This window comes from Corylus avellana, chromosome ca7, assembly GCF_901000735.1.
Source record: "Corylus avellana chromosome ca7, CavTom2PMs-1.0".
In the NCBI taxonomy this organism is placed as follows: domain Eukaryota; kingdom Viridiplantae; phylum Streptophyta; class Magnoliopsida; order Fagales; family Betulaceae; genus Corylus; species Corylus avellana.
In genome coordinates, this window is record NC_081547.1 from 12,879,591 (window position 1) to 12,896,724 (window position 17,134).

General features: G+C 39.3%; 1 protein-coding gene and 1 pseudogene across 1 annotated transcript; both read right to left on the bottom strand.

The window, feature by feature from the left end:
- The window catches only part of LOC132188719 (coniferyl alcohol acyltransferase-like), a 35,502-nt pseudogene extending 23,523 nt beyond the window's left edge, over positions 1–11,979 (bottom strand).
- Positions 11,980–16,102: 4,123 nt separating this feature from the next.
- Positions 16,103–16,741, bottom strand: LOC132187876 (uncharacterized). The gene is made up of 2 exons (XM_059602308.1): positions 16,684–16,741; positions 16,103–16,566 (listed from the first exon to the last, which is right to left on the bottom strand). The coding sequence occupies exons 1-2, from the start codon at positions 16,739–16,741 to the stop codon at positions 16,103–16,105; spliced, it is 522 nt and encodes a 173-aa protein (XP_059458291.1).
- Between the last annotated feature and the right edge of the window lie 393 nt (positions 16,742–17,134).

Consider the following 17,134-nt stretch of genomic DNA (forward strand, 5'->3'; position numbering starts at 1 on the left):
TATTGATACATTACTCCGTAGCTAAAGTCTTAATATAACTCTTATATTGTTTTAGATAACTCTTATATTGTTTTAAGCATAAATTAACTAACTCTAGAAATTGAGATACAAGGGATAAAATAAAATGGGAAATTTAAACACAAAGTGAAGTATATTTTGCTATTCCTATGAACTTCAACTATTTGGGTGGTAATTTGTGTTTAGCTCTTATATTGTTAAATAGGCATAATTCCTATGAACTTGACCTATTCCTAATTTGTGTTTAACTCTTACATTGTTTTAAGCATAAACTAAGTCTACAAATTGAGATACAAGGGAGAAAATAATCATTACCAGACAACAATGTTCATTCTAATATTAATATAATGTACTAGAAGATAGAAGGATACAAGTATTATTAACAATAATCATAGGATTTCCAACCAGACAAACTAGCAAACCATAACAAATGGAGAAAGTTGAAGATAAAACAGGAGGTAAACAAGAAGCAGGGTATAGAAGATAAATCAAACATGTCACATTAGTTAAGTGCAAGAAGTTCAAGCAAATATAAAAAAGGTGCCAGTGGCACTAATATTACATGCCAATTGTTCTTGGAAATAAGCAAATATAAAGGTGCCAGTGGCACTAATATTACATGCCAATTGTTCTTGGAAATAAGCAAATATAAAAAAGTGCCAGTGGCACTAATATTACATGCCAATTGTTCTTGGAAAATAACATAATTAAACAAGCCAACAAACCCATAGAAACATGCTGAAAAAACAAACAATGCCATAAGTAGCATTAGAAACGGTCCAACACTGGACTATGCAGTCAGCATGCATACAAACTTAAACCACAAGCCCAACAACATAGTTACAGCTTCTCAATCCAAGCCTTCTTCCTTTGTGGAGGTAGTGCAATAAAACCATTACGGACATTCTCATCCCTAAAGAGCTCAAATGCCCTAAAATACCTATCATCATCTAGGTTGGGGGCAATCCCATCCAACATGCCAATGGCCCTACTCATGCCATTGGAAAAAGATGCACCACTACCCCCAGCACCTGCACTACCTTCCCCACTACTCATTCGCAGTTGATCTTGTAACAAGATTTCTTTCTTCAAACGGCTAACCTCGGTAAACTCTTTTAATGCATCACTACGAAGAGAATCTATATGAGATTTACCCTTACCTTTCCTCTTGTGTTCTGTGCTAGGCCCAGAACTATCAACTGGACGCTTACCACGTCCGTTACCCCCAATGACTATACCCCTATTTTGAGGAGGAGGTTGGCCACTCCCCTGACTCGAACCACCCACAGAACCAAGAAAATCCCCACTCACACTGTTATCAACAGCCGCATTGGTTGCTTGACTAACATGCATTCCAAACCGCAAGAGTTGCTCATTCAACTCGTCCTCTTCGTCACTACTCGGTGGTGTCCTAGCGGATGAATGGCGGAGGACCCCAGTGGCTGTTGAGCCATTGAAGAGTAGACCCAACATTTCGTAGTTTGGACAGCCCTTCCTTCGAAAACGACTAGCCTTCGGCTTGATCTAGGATAGACGAAAAAATAAAAAATAAGAACGCTTCTGTGTGACCTAAAATTAGAGTGTGGGAACTGATATATTAGGCAAGGGTTACCGAACTTTACCCTAAGATACTGCTGCCACTGGGTCTCTGTCCCCTGGACTGTGTTTGATATTGGGTCCCAACCAAATCCAGTTCTGTGCTGGAGGAGGTCGGAGAAGTCACGGTGGTTCATCCTAAGTCTGGAAAATTTAGTCCGACACTGTACGGCAGTGTAGGTCCGACCGGTCATTGTAGAAAGCTGGGAAGCTATAGGCGACCACAAGTTCATATTAACTGACCCATTCACTATTCTCCCCGTATTGGACAATTCGACCAACATTTGCACAAACATACGTTCAAACTCAGGAGACCAAAGTGATGGGTCCTCGCCTTCAGCGGGTTCCATCTATGCATAAATATACCAACGTAAAAAAAAAAAAAATGTTCATGTCTACATCTTATGAAGAATTGCATTTCACTGCCAAACAACAAAAAAAAAACCCGAATAGCTCGTGTGAGGCATACCTTACGTCTTTTGTAGGAGATGGGTGTCTCTGGATCCCGAGATCGCTTGCTACTCCTTGTCCAATACGCCTGCACAAATATAGGTCACAGTGTGTGTAAATGATATAGAAACTAAACAAATTGAACGAAAAAGAGCATAGAAATTGAGAGGGAGTGCGATTATAACCTTCCAAGACCGTGTCTTCGAAGGGGTGCCCGTGTCCGTAGATGCTGAAATGATACAGGGTCGCCGTTGCTTACGAGGTGACTGCGGAATAGTTGTAACGGAGTAGCTATCGGAGGATTTCACAGACCCCTCTGAAGAAAGGTCTATGAAGATGGGCTTCTGCATGTCGTTGTGGAGGAGGATTATATGGACGGGTGATTACTATTCACATATCAGCTCAGCTCCAGGGAAAGTGTACTAGGTATTGATGAGGACTCCATTAGCGCGCGGCTCGGGGTGGAAGAAGTTGAGGGCATACGTACTGCAGAGGACGCTGGAGAAGACGGGTGTAATTGCCCATTGAAAAAATGCATCGCAGCTCTGGTTTGTGGAGATAAGCCAAAATGGTTCAGACAATAAACAGATCAACGATGATTGAAAGGGCACGTTGTGCTCACATATCTGGTATGGACGGCCCACATTTGTTCAAAAAAAAATGGACGGTCTGATGAGCATGCACAAATCAAGATGCCACTAGACATACGCGGTTCGCAATTCACGCAATGGGTGTGATTCGGTGTGGTGTAGGTGCATGGCAAAAGTCTGCGCGAATAGATCACATACGTTTGTTAGGCACAAGTTACATGATGGGTGAGGTGGCGTCCATCCACGAGTCGATGGTCAAGAATTTCATCCCTTTACCGTGAGTGCAAGTCCATCCTAAAATTCTCTAACTCTGAAAACGGACGGTCAGATGAGGTTTGAAAGAAATCGGACGATGCTCAGCTAATGTTGGAATTCCCGCACATCAGTTGTGCTTTTCGTTGGATTCGCCAGCTTTCACGGCAACCAACGCATGGAGAACGTGCGTTGGTTGCCGTTGTAAATCTTGCAGTGGATTTTGTTCAAGCTTCTATTAACTTTTGACAGCAGTGGCGCATGATTCCGTGGGTCGCGGATTTGAATGGAATTACAGGGACCTGCCACATGTCACCCTTAGCATTACCGAATACCGACTGACGGTTAGGATTAAAGCACCTTATTTCTTACAGATGCATCTCGTCTCCCAAGCCGAGTTCAGCGTGACATTGGGTACAGGTGGTTTTAATTCATTGTTGCAGAGCCGCCTGACTTCAGTTGATCTTCACGCCAAGTAGTAAATCAGCTGCAGTGGGTTGGTGTGTCGGTGCGTGTGAGTCGGTGGGCAGTAATTATTGGGCCTTGTTTCTGAACCCCTGTAGGTACTGTAGAACACTGGCCTTAAAATCAGGGCTGGTCGTGCTTGGGGTTCGAGTGTGCGAATGGGCTGGTTTTGGAATTTGGACCTGGATCACATTTCGGAATTAAATTCCAGTTGGGTTTTGTGACGAACGGGCCAAACACCAAATCTGCATGGGTTTTTTAAAATTTCCAAAACAAAAACAAAATCTGGCCCATCCAAACAAGGCCTAATTTTTTTCAAAAACCGATTACCGGAACGGGTAAAACCGGAACCGGCCGGGAACCTGGTTCCCGGTTCCGGTTCCGATTTCCCAAAATCGAGAACCGGGGTACCCCGGTTCCGGTTCCGGTTTTGGCCAAAAACCGGGAAACCGGACCGGGTTGACACCCCTATCCCTGCCCCACGGAAAATGGTACGACCCAAAACCCGACATACCCCACTCGAAATCCACCTTACACACCAAGAACCTCTACCCGGATGACACCACATAAGCTGGTCCGTCTTCGCTCCCGTTACAATATATCTTTGCCAAGCTAGGCACCGGACGGTGAGCCGCCACCCAATCTATGAGCCCCAAGAAATGCTCCTTCGTCACCGCACCTTCCAAGAATTCATGAACTTTATCCACCACCCACTCCAATGGCTTTTCATTAAGCTCATCCACTTGCTCGGCGCTGTAGGGTACGGAGAGCACGTTTCCAAAGTAAGAGCCCATGAGTGAAGCTTTATGTTCGTCTCCTTCAATCAACCTTGTCCTTCCGTCAACAACAACGCCCATTTTAGTCATCTTTTTGTCTGCACTTTGAGCAATAGCCGACTTGGCAACCATCGTCCACAAGAATGCACTGAAAGACTCTATTTTGGTTCTCCGGCAGCCCTTGGTGCTGGCTAGAGATTGCAGCTGGCTGAGTCGTTAGGCCGTAATATAATAAATGCGGCTGATGAGATGATCGGAATCAGGCTGTGGATGTTTGGGAGGTGGTAGTTCGGTTACGGGGATGTACATATCGTCCAAGGAGGGATGAATGGAGCCAGGGCGTCGAGGGTTGAGTAGAGATCGGTGAAAAGATGGTGGAGTAGAGATTGGTTTAGACTGAGCCCCCTTAGCCCATGAGACAAGAAACATGTTGGCCGAGTAGGCGTCTGCTACTCGGTGGTCAAATGAGCACACCACCACGAACCCACCGCATCTGAGCTCAGTAGCCTGCAACATGGTTCATAGTAGTAGTACATCAATCATGCTTAAAAAAAAAAAAAAAAAAAAGAAACGTAAAAAGAAAATATTCACAGGAAACTGAAACCTGCGATTTTTCCCAAGAACGTGTCGGGAAAATCAATGTGAAAATCAAAATCCAAAGAAACAAATTTGAAAGTGCGAAAATCTCTCTCTCTCTCTCTCCTTCTTGTTCTAGAAAACTCGAGGAAGAAGAGAGGAAAATGAATATTAAAATGAGTGGCCAGCTAACTGAGAGAGATTGAGAGAGATCTTCGCTGCAAACCAGTTGCTGTGACCTCACGGAGCGTTGGTTTGGGTTGCGAGGCTAGGCCGGTGCTCACGGGGTTCTGGTTCATCGGCGAGGCGAGGCTGGAGCTAGCGGGGTGAGGTCGGAGCTCGCGGGGCGCTGTTTTTTATTAATTTTTTTTCTCAAAACGACGTCGTTTTGTGGGCATTTTGGGCATTTTTTTAATTGATTTTTTTTTCCAAAAGGGCATTGTAGTAACTTAATCTTCCAAAACGACGTCGTATTGAATTTTCCATCCTATTTGACGGTGATGATTAACAGAGTGGCCAAATTGCAATTGGTTGGTAGTTTGGAGGGCTACTTTATTACTTTTTAAACATTGAGGAGCTAAATCGCAAATGGCTAGTAGTTTGAGGGGCTAAACTATATTTTTTCCTTGTCGTAATTGATAGTTTGTGAGGTAAATTATCATTAGGGTGGTAGTTTGAGGGGGTTAAGTAGACTTTATCAAAAAAAAAAAAAAAAATGTTGTGGATTTCTTTGTGTGTGAACATCGATCGGTATGGGAGCCATCAGCCATTTGACATGTATGGTGTTAAGATGACATAGATTGCCCTCCTTACCTTTACTATCAATTTTTGATGCTTTAATTAGTTTAGAATTTGTACCGCCCCCACCAAATATAATGCAGTATTTTGCATTATTTTTGTAGGATTAATAACCTTTTTGATACTTAGGTTTTGGAGTTTTTTAATTTTCCCCTAGGTATTAAAATATGACAAAACTAGTACCTTAGATTTTTAAAAAGACCGAATCACCACCTCTAGTTTGAAAAATTCTATGTGGGTGGCCGAACCACCCCCAGGGGATGGCCGGCCACCCCAAGTTTGACCTTAGCCATCCCCAAGGCTGGTCGGGGGTGGTTCGGCCACCCCCAAGGACAAAAAAGGGTTGGCCGAAACCACCCCCATGGCCCTTGGGGGTGGCTCGAGCTCGGCAACCCCCAGACCGGCCTTGAGGACCCCCAAGGTCAGACTGGGGGTGGCCGGCCACCCCCTAGTGGTGGTTTCGCCACCCCCACATAATTTTTCAAAATGGAGGTGGTGATTCTGCCTTTTCCAAAATTTGAGGTATTAGTTTTATCATGTTTTAAAACTTAGGGAAAAAAATTAAAAAACCTCAAAATTCAGGTACCAAAAAAATTATTAACCCTAATTTATATATATATAATAAATTATTTCAAAAAAGAAAAGCATAAATTTAGGCCATGTATCTCGTTTTCGGTAACTCCAAAATTTTAGTTTGTTGTCCATTATGCTTTACAAGCTCTCCCTACTCTTTACACTTTACTCAGAGCATTCTTTTTAAACTTAGATTTTTTAAAAAAAGAAATTGAAAAAACTTACAAAATGAGTCATTTAACAAGCTCGCTACTCCATTTCAAATTTAACTTATATATATATATATAAAAATTATTTCAAAAAAGAAAAGCATAAATTTAGGCCATGTATCTCATTTTCCTTAACTCCAAACTTTTAGTTTGTTGTCCATTATACTTTACAAGCTCTCCCTACTCTTTACACTTTACTAAGAGCATTCTTTTTAAACTTAGATTGTTTTTAAAAAAATATTGAAAAAAACTTACAAAACGAGTCATTTAACAAGCTTTTGACGTGTCTGTATTGACACGTCAAGAAGCTTCCTCGGGAAGACGCATTTAGCTACGCCTTCCCAGCTAGCTTTTCCTTATTTTTTTTTTCTTTCTTTTTCCTTCTTCCCTCTCTTTCTTTCTCTCCCCTGTGCAACCCCACCTGCAGATCCTCTGCCATTTTTTTTCTCCATCGATCAGCCCGGCCGATCACCTCTGCAACATTTCTCTCACCCGCGTCCTCTCAGTCAGCCCGACCGTTCTCTCTCTTTTTCACATGGTGGTTCTCTCTCTCGCCGGCGCACGTCACCGACGCTGCTCCCTCCGGCGACCACGACCTCAAGCTCCGAAGGCCCTCTCATGCGTTCTCCGACTCGAAAATCAGGTATATATATATATATACTAATTTATTTATTAGATAATTAAATAAATTATATAAATATGTAATTTACAGTGTATATTATTATATATTGTTGATGTAGTTATATTAGCAAATTAATTTTACATGTTAGCTAATTAATTTATTTGCTTAAGAATATGCTTTGTAATATTACTTATTTGACATATATGTTTTGTATATGGTGAGAATATTGTTCAATGTATTTGCATGCATGCATGCACAATTACATACCCTAATAGTTTGAAGTTAGGTTTTTTTGGGGAATTTTGCATTTAGATTTAGACCCATATTTTGTGTAGGCTTTTGCTATTGCACCTTATCATAACCCCAAAACAAAAAAAAAAAAAAACGAACAAACAAACGAACAAACAAATAACAAGGGCATATCTATTTTGGTCGTTAATTAATGTTTACATTTTAAAAATTTAGAATAAGTATGTAAATGTTAAGAACGAAAAAGAAAGTAAAAAACAAAAGAAAACAAATAACATAGGTAGGTGGTTTGATTTTATCTACACTTCCCATACAAATGCATAAATGTTATAATAAACGAAAAAAAAAACCAACATTTAACCTAGCTAGCTATATCTAATTTATCTAGGGTCCCCATATATAAAAAATTAATTTAGGTCTTACAAATTTAGATTATGTAAATGTCATAAAAAACCAAAAGAAAAGAAGTACAACAATTTAAGATAGCCACATACATTTTATCTAGGGTCCCATGTATAACAAATATATTTATAGTTCACATTATTTGACATGTTTTATGTTATTTCTTTCTACATTGATTGGTTATTGTGGTGCATATTTTATCTATTATATACATAATTAATTGGGTGCGTTATGTGTTTCACAGGTTGACATGAGAACCAGGGGGAGGAGTAGACGACGGGGGACCCTACATATAGACGAGCCGGGGTATAGACCATTACTTCCTGAGCACGAGGAAGGGTCTCAGCAGGTTCCGTATGACATGGAGGCCTCATATGATTTTGGTACTCCGGTGCCTACAATGAGCGAGATGGGGATATGTGCTCATGGTGAGGTAGAGCGGTTGTTCCCCCCCGAGTTGAACAGTAGTATCCCATACAGTGAGCCATCGCATCCGGATGACAGGGAGACACAATACTATGGGGAGGACGCGGATGATGGCTCAGGTGACTTGGAGCCCGATGATCCTCCAGAAGTGTTGGACGTTCGCCAGCTCCGGACAATAAGTAAATATATATGCTTTAAATACCAATATTAAATACGCATAAAATTTATGTAGTTACTATTGAATTCCAAATAATTAACATTTGCAATTATTAATGTGTTAGGCATCGGGCAAGACGGGGAGACCCAAATTCAAGTGGTAACCATCCCACCATCGAACAAGACGTGGGATGTCCCGCCCGGGCAAAAGGTCGTGTGAGAGCACAATAGGGCGTGGCAGCCCATAGGGTTTTTAGCACGATGAAATTTCGACGGTCGACCGGCAACATCATAAGGACCAAGAACTACGTAAGACTACGAGATGAATGGGTGGATGTACCTCCCCGTACGAAGGAGGATGTATGGGACGCCTTGATGGTATGGTGAAACTATTTCTTCTATTTTCGCACATGTATTTCAATATTTTAAACGTTGTTAATGCATGAATTATACGCCTAATTTTTTTGAATATGTGCATAATGAGTTTTACATCCCGCCTGAGCACAATTTGGAGGCGATTAAAAGGGACGCGTTCAAAGACATGGGCACGAAGCTGAAGAGTTGGAGACACTCTGTAAAACACTCGTTAAAAATCGTGCTGGGTGATACTCTAGACATAGTGAAGGAAAGAATGGGTGAGGATGCCGTTAGGGCATACGACGCCGAGGACTTGAATGTCTTGTTGCCTAAATGGTGCGACTCGAAAAATCATGTAGGTCACGAGTGTAGTTGAATTAATTGTAATTGTGTAGTTTCATTAATTGTAATTGTGTTAGGCCTGACATTTTAAGGATGGTATTCATGTAGGAGTATGCTGCTTACATGAAGACATTGCGAGCAAAAAACAACACACCACACTGCACCGGGTCGATGAGCTTCGCTAGGGTGACAGATCAAGAGCTATTTGTCTTATTTACCCCATATATATATATAATTGGTTGTTTAGGTCTTTGTTTTTTTTTTTTTTTTTTTTGAGTGAAATTTTTTTTTTCTATGCAGTTCCTATCTTCGGGCACTACTCCCACTCGAGCTAAAAATTACATCACGACACTCACAAAGAAGGATGGTAGCTATCCAAATGAAGTGGTCAGGGAGAGATGCGTAAGTACTCACCGATATATATTTTGATAAATTATCTATGACATTCACTTAATTCCTTATATGAGATACTAACTTGTTTTTTAATGTACAGGAGAGGATGCAGGAATTGCTGCCCACTGACCCAGCATTGACACAGACCGTGATTGAAGGGACGGTACGGTGGATACCTAATGACGCGTATGCTCAGGCCCACAGAAATAAGCCTAAGTATGCTGGCAGGGTACGATAGGTGGGTCTGAATGTACTGCCGGTACGAGGCAGCATACACTCGTACTATACACCATCCCAGGCACGGTCTCAGAATTCTTGGAGCTCCTTGTTCTCACATATGACAGATAGAATTAGAGAACTGGAAGATGTGTGGGCAGAACAAAGACGTGCGATGGATGAGATGGCCAAGCAGATTGAAGAACAAAAAGCTTAGATGATAGAGAAAGATGCCGCCTTTTATGCCCGTTTTCGCCCGCTTGAGGCCATGTTCGCGTCGAACTCTGCATCTGCGCCCCACAGAGGTAAATGATATATTTTGATTTGTTTTTGTAACAGTTGTTAAATGTTAGAAACCCTTACTTTTCACAAAAGTCCCAGTTAGCAACGCTTTGTTACAGGGATCCATTTTAGAACTAACGTATATTTGCATCACTGTATAGATTAATTTTGAAGTTTTGTATTGATTATTATTGGTTCACCACTCATTTGCAGGTAATGCAGATTAAGCATTGCGGGATGACTGTGTTGATCAGTTGGGCTGAGCACGTCGTTTATCATCAATGTTTGTTAAGTTCTCTATATATATTTTGTTTATTGGTTTGTTGTATATAGTTAGATCAAACTATATTTTGTTGAGATTAATTGGAACTTATTTCTAGTAGATAGTACATAAGTGTTAGATTGTATATTTGTTTTGCCTTGTGTTGGAACGTGTTGGAAATTGTATTTATCTGTTTTGTTATGTGTTGTGTTGGAACGTAGTGTGTATGTTGGAATTTCATACGTATTCAATGTATTGGAAATTGGATATTGGATATGTATTAGATATTGGATATGTACTAGATATGTATTGGATATATATTGGATATATGTATTGGATTGGATATTGGATTAGATTAGATATTGGATTGGATTAGATTGGATATTGGATTGTATTGGATATTGGATTGGATTGGATATTGTATTGGATTTGATATTGTATTGGATTGGATATTAATTGTATTGGATTGTATTGGATATTGGATTGGATTGGATATTGTATTGAATTTGATATTGTATTGGATTGGGTATTAATTGTATTGGATTGTATTGGATATTGGATTGGATTGGATATTAATTGTATTGGATTGGATTGGATTGGATATGATATTGGATTGGAAATGATATTTGATTGTATTGGATTGTATTGGATTGGATATTAATTGTATTGGATATGATATTGTATTGGATTAGATTGGATATGATACTGTATTGGATCGGATTGGATATGATATTGTATTGGATATTGGATTGGATATGGTATTGGGTTGGATTGGATATTGTATTAGATTGAGTTGAATATATTGGATATTGTATTGTATTGAGTTGGATTGGATATTGTATTGGATATTGTATTGGATATTAGATTGGATATTGTATTGGATATTAGATATTGGATATTGGATATTGGATATTGTAATTGTAATTGTAATTGTATTTGAATATATATCCGGTTAATTGCAATTGTAGTATTTATTTATTTGGAAAAAAAAAACCTTTTTGATGTGTCAAACGGAGTGACACGTCAAAAAAGATGGTCAGCATTTTTTGACGTGGCTTTTTTGCAACGTCAACATATTTTTGACATGCTGAATTTTAGCATGTCAAAAATATTTTGTTGCCACGTCGTCAAAAATATTTTTTGACGTGCTGACTTCGAGCACGTCAAAATTTTTTGACATGGCACTGTTGACACGTCAAAAATTTGGGATTTTTGACACCCCGTTTTAACCGGTGAGGAACGTCAAAAGGCCCACGTCAAAAGGGGTTTTTGACGTGTCAATACCATTGACACGTCAAAAGGGGTTTTTGACGTGTCAATACCATTGACACGTCAACAACTCCTAGTTAAAAATTCCCAGCATTTTTGTAGTGAATATATAGTGAGTTTGATATTTGGTTCATTTTAAAAGTGGTTCTTCAAATTTAAAAAAAGTGAGTTTTTTTTTTTTTTTTTTTCTTCAATTAAAATTTAACTTTTATTTAAAGAGATCAATATGAATGTTTCTGTCAATAAGTAAGTTAGTACTAGTGTTTCTGTGTCAAACCTGGATAGCGAAAACTCCGTGCTTCTTCTCCGGCACAAGCTTGCCTTCAATGGTGTCATCAGGGTTATACAAGTTGAGGTCTCTAAGCTCTACCTCTGGAAAAGCTTCAACAAACTCCACCCCACAGTTGTTGCAGAGAATCTCAGGCTCACTAACAGAATTCTGCACCACCTCGCCAGCAAACGCATAATGGGATACCAGAACTTGCGCCAAGGCCTTCTTCAGAATGCCGGCCATGGATTCAAACGTCAGGTTGTGCACGTTTTTCTTGTAACAGAAAAACACACCCACGTCCACAGGAGGAAGAAGCAAGTCGAGGTTGGATAGTGGAAGCCAAGACTCTTGCAATGGAAGCACCGCAGTCACCACCACCCTCTTGCTGAAACTCACGATGAACTGGTGCCCCACTCCTCCTGCACCCATTGTCTTCTTAACTATATGATTCAAGTTTTGGTGGATGTTTGAGAGAAAGTTAGAGGGAATAATTGGTATATGGGTGATGGGTTAGATAGGGAGATGGGGAAGTGTATATATAGGGGAAAATATAAAAGTTAAATATAATTATAGTAATGGTTAGCATGTGAGATATAGTTGCACCAACCCCATGAGGCGACAATTTTTAGACCTTTTCTTCTCTCCTGTTAATTAATTACATAATTGGGCATCATTGGTAGTACGAATCTTTGTCATCAATCGTCAAAAACAATGACAAACCATGTAGATATATACAGAGCCATCAATTTCCGGGCAACTTCCTGTTTCGCATGTGAGCTAAAGGCTATATGAGTCAAAAAATCTTAACCTGGAGGATACATGGTAATAAAGTATAGACCCACGAATGAGGCTGGCTTGGAACCGAACAAAATTCAGGTTTCTTGTATGTCTAGTTGGTGCCTAGCTGTGCTTTGGAGGTCATTTTTAGACTGTGGGGATTTCTGGGTCTTGATTTAGTATGGCTGTGTTGTAGAAATTTTGAATAGAAAAAAAATTTCCCACTTTGAAAGAAAAAAAAAAAAAAAACCTTGTACCTTGATATGGAACTATTATTGCATGCCCTTGGCCCCGTAGAAAACATCAAGATACAAATATTAAGGCTATCATGAAAACATATTTTTTTGAAAAAAATTTACTTAATTTCCATGAATTTTTAATCATGCAAACTCTGTTGAATCTTTGCATCTCTTTTTTTTTTTTTAAAAAAAAATACTTGGGAGGGGGTATTTTGGCAATTTTGACACCTCTCCATTAAGATTTAACGGAAAAACCTAATATCGGGGTGGCATTACAAAATATTGAAAGTTCGATACACTAAATTGAGAGTTTTTGAATTTTGTAGGGAGAAATTGTAAGTGATAGAAGCTCCAAGGGGTTAAAGGGAAGTTTTCCCAACTTTTTTTGTCTTTCTTTTTGGGCATTTTTCCCAATAATTTCCGCTTTCATTCTTTACAACTAAGATAGGTTACAATACTCCTATCCAATTGCAGTACTGCACTTCAAAAATTTAGCAATTTAGTGATACGTGGAAGGTGACGTTTTTAGCCCAAAAAACGTCATTATTGAATTAGTAACATTCGAATAGTAACTTAAAAAAAAAAAAAAAGACTATTTATAAAGATTGGATTCCAAAATATTGCAGACGTGTGAATAGTAAAAATGTCGCTAAAAGACGACATTTTTGCCCACACGTCACCTTTTAGAAGGTGGCATTTTCACTATTCACACGTCACCTTTGAGAATGTGACATGTGAACAGTGCATGTCACCTTCTAGAACGTGGAAGGTGACGTTTTCACTATTCACAAGTCGCTACCATTTAAAAAATTATATAAAAAAATAATTTTTACAAAAAAAAAAAAAAATTATAATATACATATATATGAAACAAGAAAATCAAATTAATTTTATTTTATTTTTTTAAAAAAAAATGCAAAAAAAAAAATTAAATAAAAAATTTAGAGCCTCATTGGGGGCGGGGGGGTGGCCAGAAGGTGTAATACTCCGACTTTTTAAATCGTTTTAAAAAGAGTTTTAATCCCTTACTCAACAAGCTAATAGCCTTAGAAATCAGCCTTAAACAGAAAACCCTAAGCCATCTCATCATAACCCATAGCCCTCACACTAAGCCATAAAGCCTTGAAGTGAAACCCAAACCTACTATTTCTGACTGTACGTACGCCCAGGGAACCAGACGTACGCTCTTGTTTTTAGTAGAGGACATACGCCAGGGTTACTGGATGTATGCTACTGTTTTTAGTAGAGGACGTATGCAGGGGGACCACTCGGACGTACACTTACAATAGTATAATGGGGACCACCTGGATGTACGATGACAATAGTACAATAGGGACCACCCAGATGTACGCTGTTTTTTGGAAAACCCTTGGATAATACCTGGTCATACGATGAACCCTTTTACCCAATATGTAATAGTACCGGACGTACGTCCCAATAGTACCGAACGTCCGCTACTTTTCAAAGTAGTTGGTAGCGCCCTCAGCTTTTTTAGCCTATAAATACCGACCCCCTTGAACCCATTCTTACACCCCAGACTCTCTAAGAAACCTCTGTGTGAGAGATTTGTGAGTTTGACTTGAGAGAGAGAAGGAAGAAGATTGGTGTTCTTGCCCCCTCCCGAGGTAAACCCTTACCCGTTTTACACTCTCAATATCGTTCTTATTGCTTTATTAGTGTTGTGAGTTTTCAAAATATGTCATTTCCTTACAAAAGAAGAAATGTTTTGAAAATAGTTTCAAAAGCATCTTTGATTCTTTATATTGCATGATGTTGAGTTTTCTTACGTTGCATGTGTCTGTTTATTAGCCTAGGAGGAGATGTAGAAGCCTATAGATTTTATAGAAGCCTTAAAACACAATTTGAATCTTATTGCCGAATTTCCTAAACTCACTGATCGGACGTACGCTCTCGAGCCCGGACATACGGTCAGGAAACCAGGCATCTGTCCTTAAGCATCACTCTCGTGTATTTTCGAGTATAGCGATCCTTTTAATGGATAAAGCTTAGTATCTTACTCTTAAGGGTCCTCTAGAACTGTGCATGACGACATGTCGTATTTTGTTATAGCATGATTTAGCTATGTTGGAGGATTCGAGCGAGCGTACGAGGTAAGTAAACACTTACGAATACTATCTTAAAAATGTGGGATATATCAGTTGACTGATACGAGTATTAGTAGCCCATTTCTGCGTTATAAGTAAGAGAACGGTTTTGTTTGTTAAAACTCTCTTCTTTCTCTTTTTTATTTTTCATTTTCAAAATAAAAATGGAAAAAATACACTTTAGCTCCCCAAAGTTTTACCCGATTTTCAATTTAGCTTCCAATGTTTAAAACTTAGCAATGTACCTCAACAAAATATAAAACATTCATAATATGGACCATCCGTTAGTAATTTGCATATAATTTGATGGAAAATTTCTCAACTTCGAGGTATATGCATTTTTTTGTCTGAACTTTCCAAAATTGCCACTTTTTTTGAAAGAATTCCCAAAATGCCCCCAATTAAATAAACCAAAATCTTAAATAAATAAATAAATAAAATTGGTGTTGGCCATAGCCACCGTTTTGGCCGTTTGGGGGTGGCCAGGCTATGGCCACCCCCCATGGCCTATGGGGGTGGTTTAGCCACCCGCAAGAGGCTAAATAGGAGTGGTCGAAACTACTCCCAAATGGCCAAAGGGGTGGCCGAAAGGCCGGATTGGGGGTGGTTTGGTCACCTGCAAGGGACCAAATGGGGTTGCTCAGCCACCCCTAAATGGCCCAAGGGGGTGGCTTTTGGTTTTTTATTTTATTTTATTTTTCCTTAAAAAATATAGGAACAATTAGGTACTTTCAATAATTTTCCTAAGAGAAAACAAAATTATTGATGGATGGGACACATTGCGATTTTTTTTTTTTTTATATATATATATTTTGTTGGGGTACATTGCAAATTTTTAGCCATTGGAGGCTAAATTGAAAATCAGGTAAAACTTTTGGGGGGTATAGTGTAATTTTTCCAAATAAAAAAATTAACCAACAACTCAAAATACAAAAATATCACAGAAAATTTAAAACTGTTTTCATTTTTATGTCACATCATAAAAAATACATTAATTCTATGTTTTTTTTCATTGTAGAATATTTTTTGAAAAATGTTTTCTCTATTTTTTGGTGTTTTGTATGAGCGAAAATCCTGGTCAAACCGAAAAATTTCTAATTGACCTAGAAAACCTTCTTTAAGCTGTGTAAAATGGTTTTCACTTTTTTTTTTTTTTTTTGTAAACTATTTTCCTAGTTTGAGCTTGTCTGTAACACATCGCCTTTAAGTAACAAGGCATAAGTGAAAATATCTAATTTTACACGTGATGTTACTGTTGGGGATTGTGCCATAAATCCTAATGATTTTATATTGACATTCAAATGTTTGTAATGAATATATGTTTTATTCATTGATTAAATGATTTGAGCATACGTTATATGAAATGTCTTTTATATGCCTATTACTAGAAGGTTTATCATATATATATATTGATGAAAATAGAATCTCATTTCATAGCTTAAAAGTTGGCCCCTCAACCCAAATTTGCCTATCTGGAATAGATAACGCTAACGTAGCAATTCTATGTGCAACGACATTGGCCTCCTGTGGGATGTGATCAACCCTCCATTCTTGCATTGTTTGCAACTTCTGTGTGGTATCATTCAACACATGTCTCAGCCTACCCCAATGACATTTTCCCTTCTGTAAGGACCGAACCACCATGAGGGCATCTCCCTCCAATATCACATTCCGCAAGCCCAGATAGTGGCACATATCTGTTGCATAACAAGTCGCAAGCGTCTCCGCCCCCTCTGGATCAGTTGTTGCGACCTCGGAGTCAGAGAGCACAGCTACCACCCTTCCTGCATGGTCCCGAGCCACCACCCCTATGCCCACTCTACTTTTTCGTGCATTAAGAGATGCATCCCAATTAACCTTAATGTAATCGACATGAGGTTTCCTCCATGCGGATGCTGCCCGTGTACAACTCTAAGCCTTGTAAGGTTGCATACACAATGTCATAGCCGTTTCAAAATAGTCTATTTTCTCTTTAACACTTATGATCACCATACAAGGATGAGTTAACTCACCCCCATAAACCACCATATTCCTCTGGAGCCAAAGTTGTCTCGCCACAATTGCACACATTTGCACTTCTGTTTCGGTTAGAGTGTTTAGGATGTTTCCAAAGATACTTAAGAAATGATCCTCGGCACTTGGCAGCTTTTGGACTCTTCTACCGCATTGCAACCACACATCTTTAGCTGAAGGGCCGGTCCGCAGTATGTGGCCAGGGGTTTCTTCTTCTCTCCCGCAAAGAGGACACAATGGATCCGTAGAAACTTGTCTTTTAAAGAGATTAACTTTTGTGGGCAGTATGTTTTGGCATGCCTTCCACACAAAAGTTTTGACTGCATTTGGACCCCTTAAATTCTAAACCTTCTGCCATACATCCTTAACCAGCTTTCCACTCGAACATGAACCTTTGTTCCTATCCCAAAGGTTGACCGCTAGGTGGTACGCGCTGCGAACGGAGAACTT

Excerpts from the sequence above, each read along its gene's own strand:
- LOC132187876 (XM_059602308.1), bottom strand. The coding sequence starts at position 16,741 with ATGTGTGCAATTGTGGCGAGACAACTTTGGCTCCAGAGGAATATGGTG. Across the intron at positions 16,567-16,683 it reads GAATATGGTGGTTTATGGGG|CATCCGCATGGAGGAAACCT; the intron begins GTGAGTTAACTC and ends GTACACGGGCAG.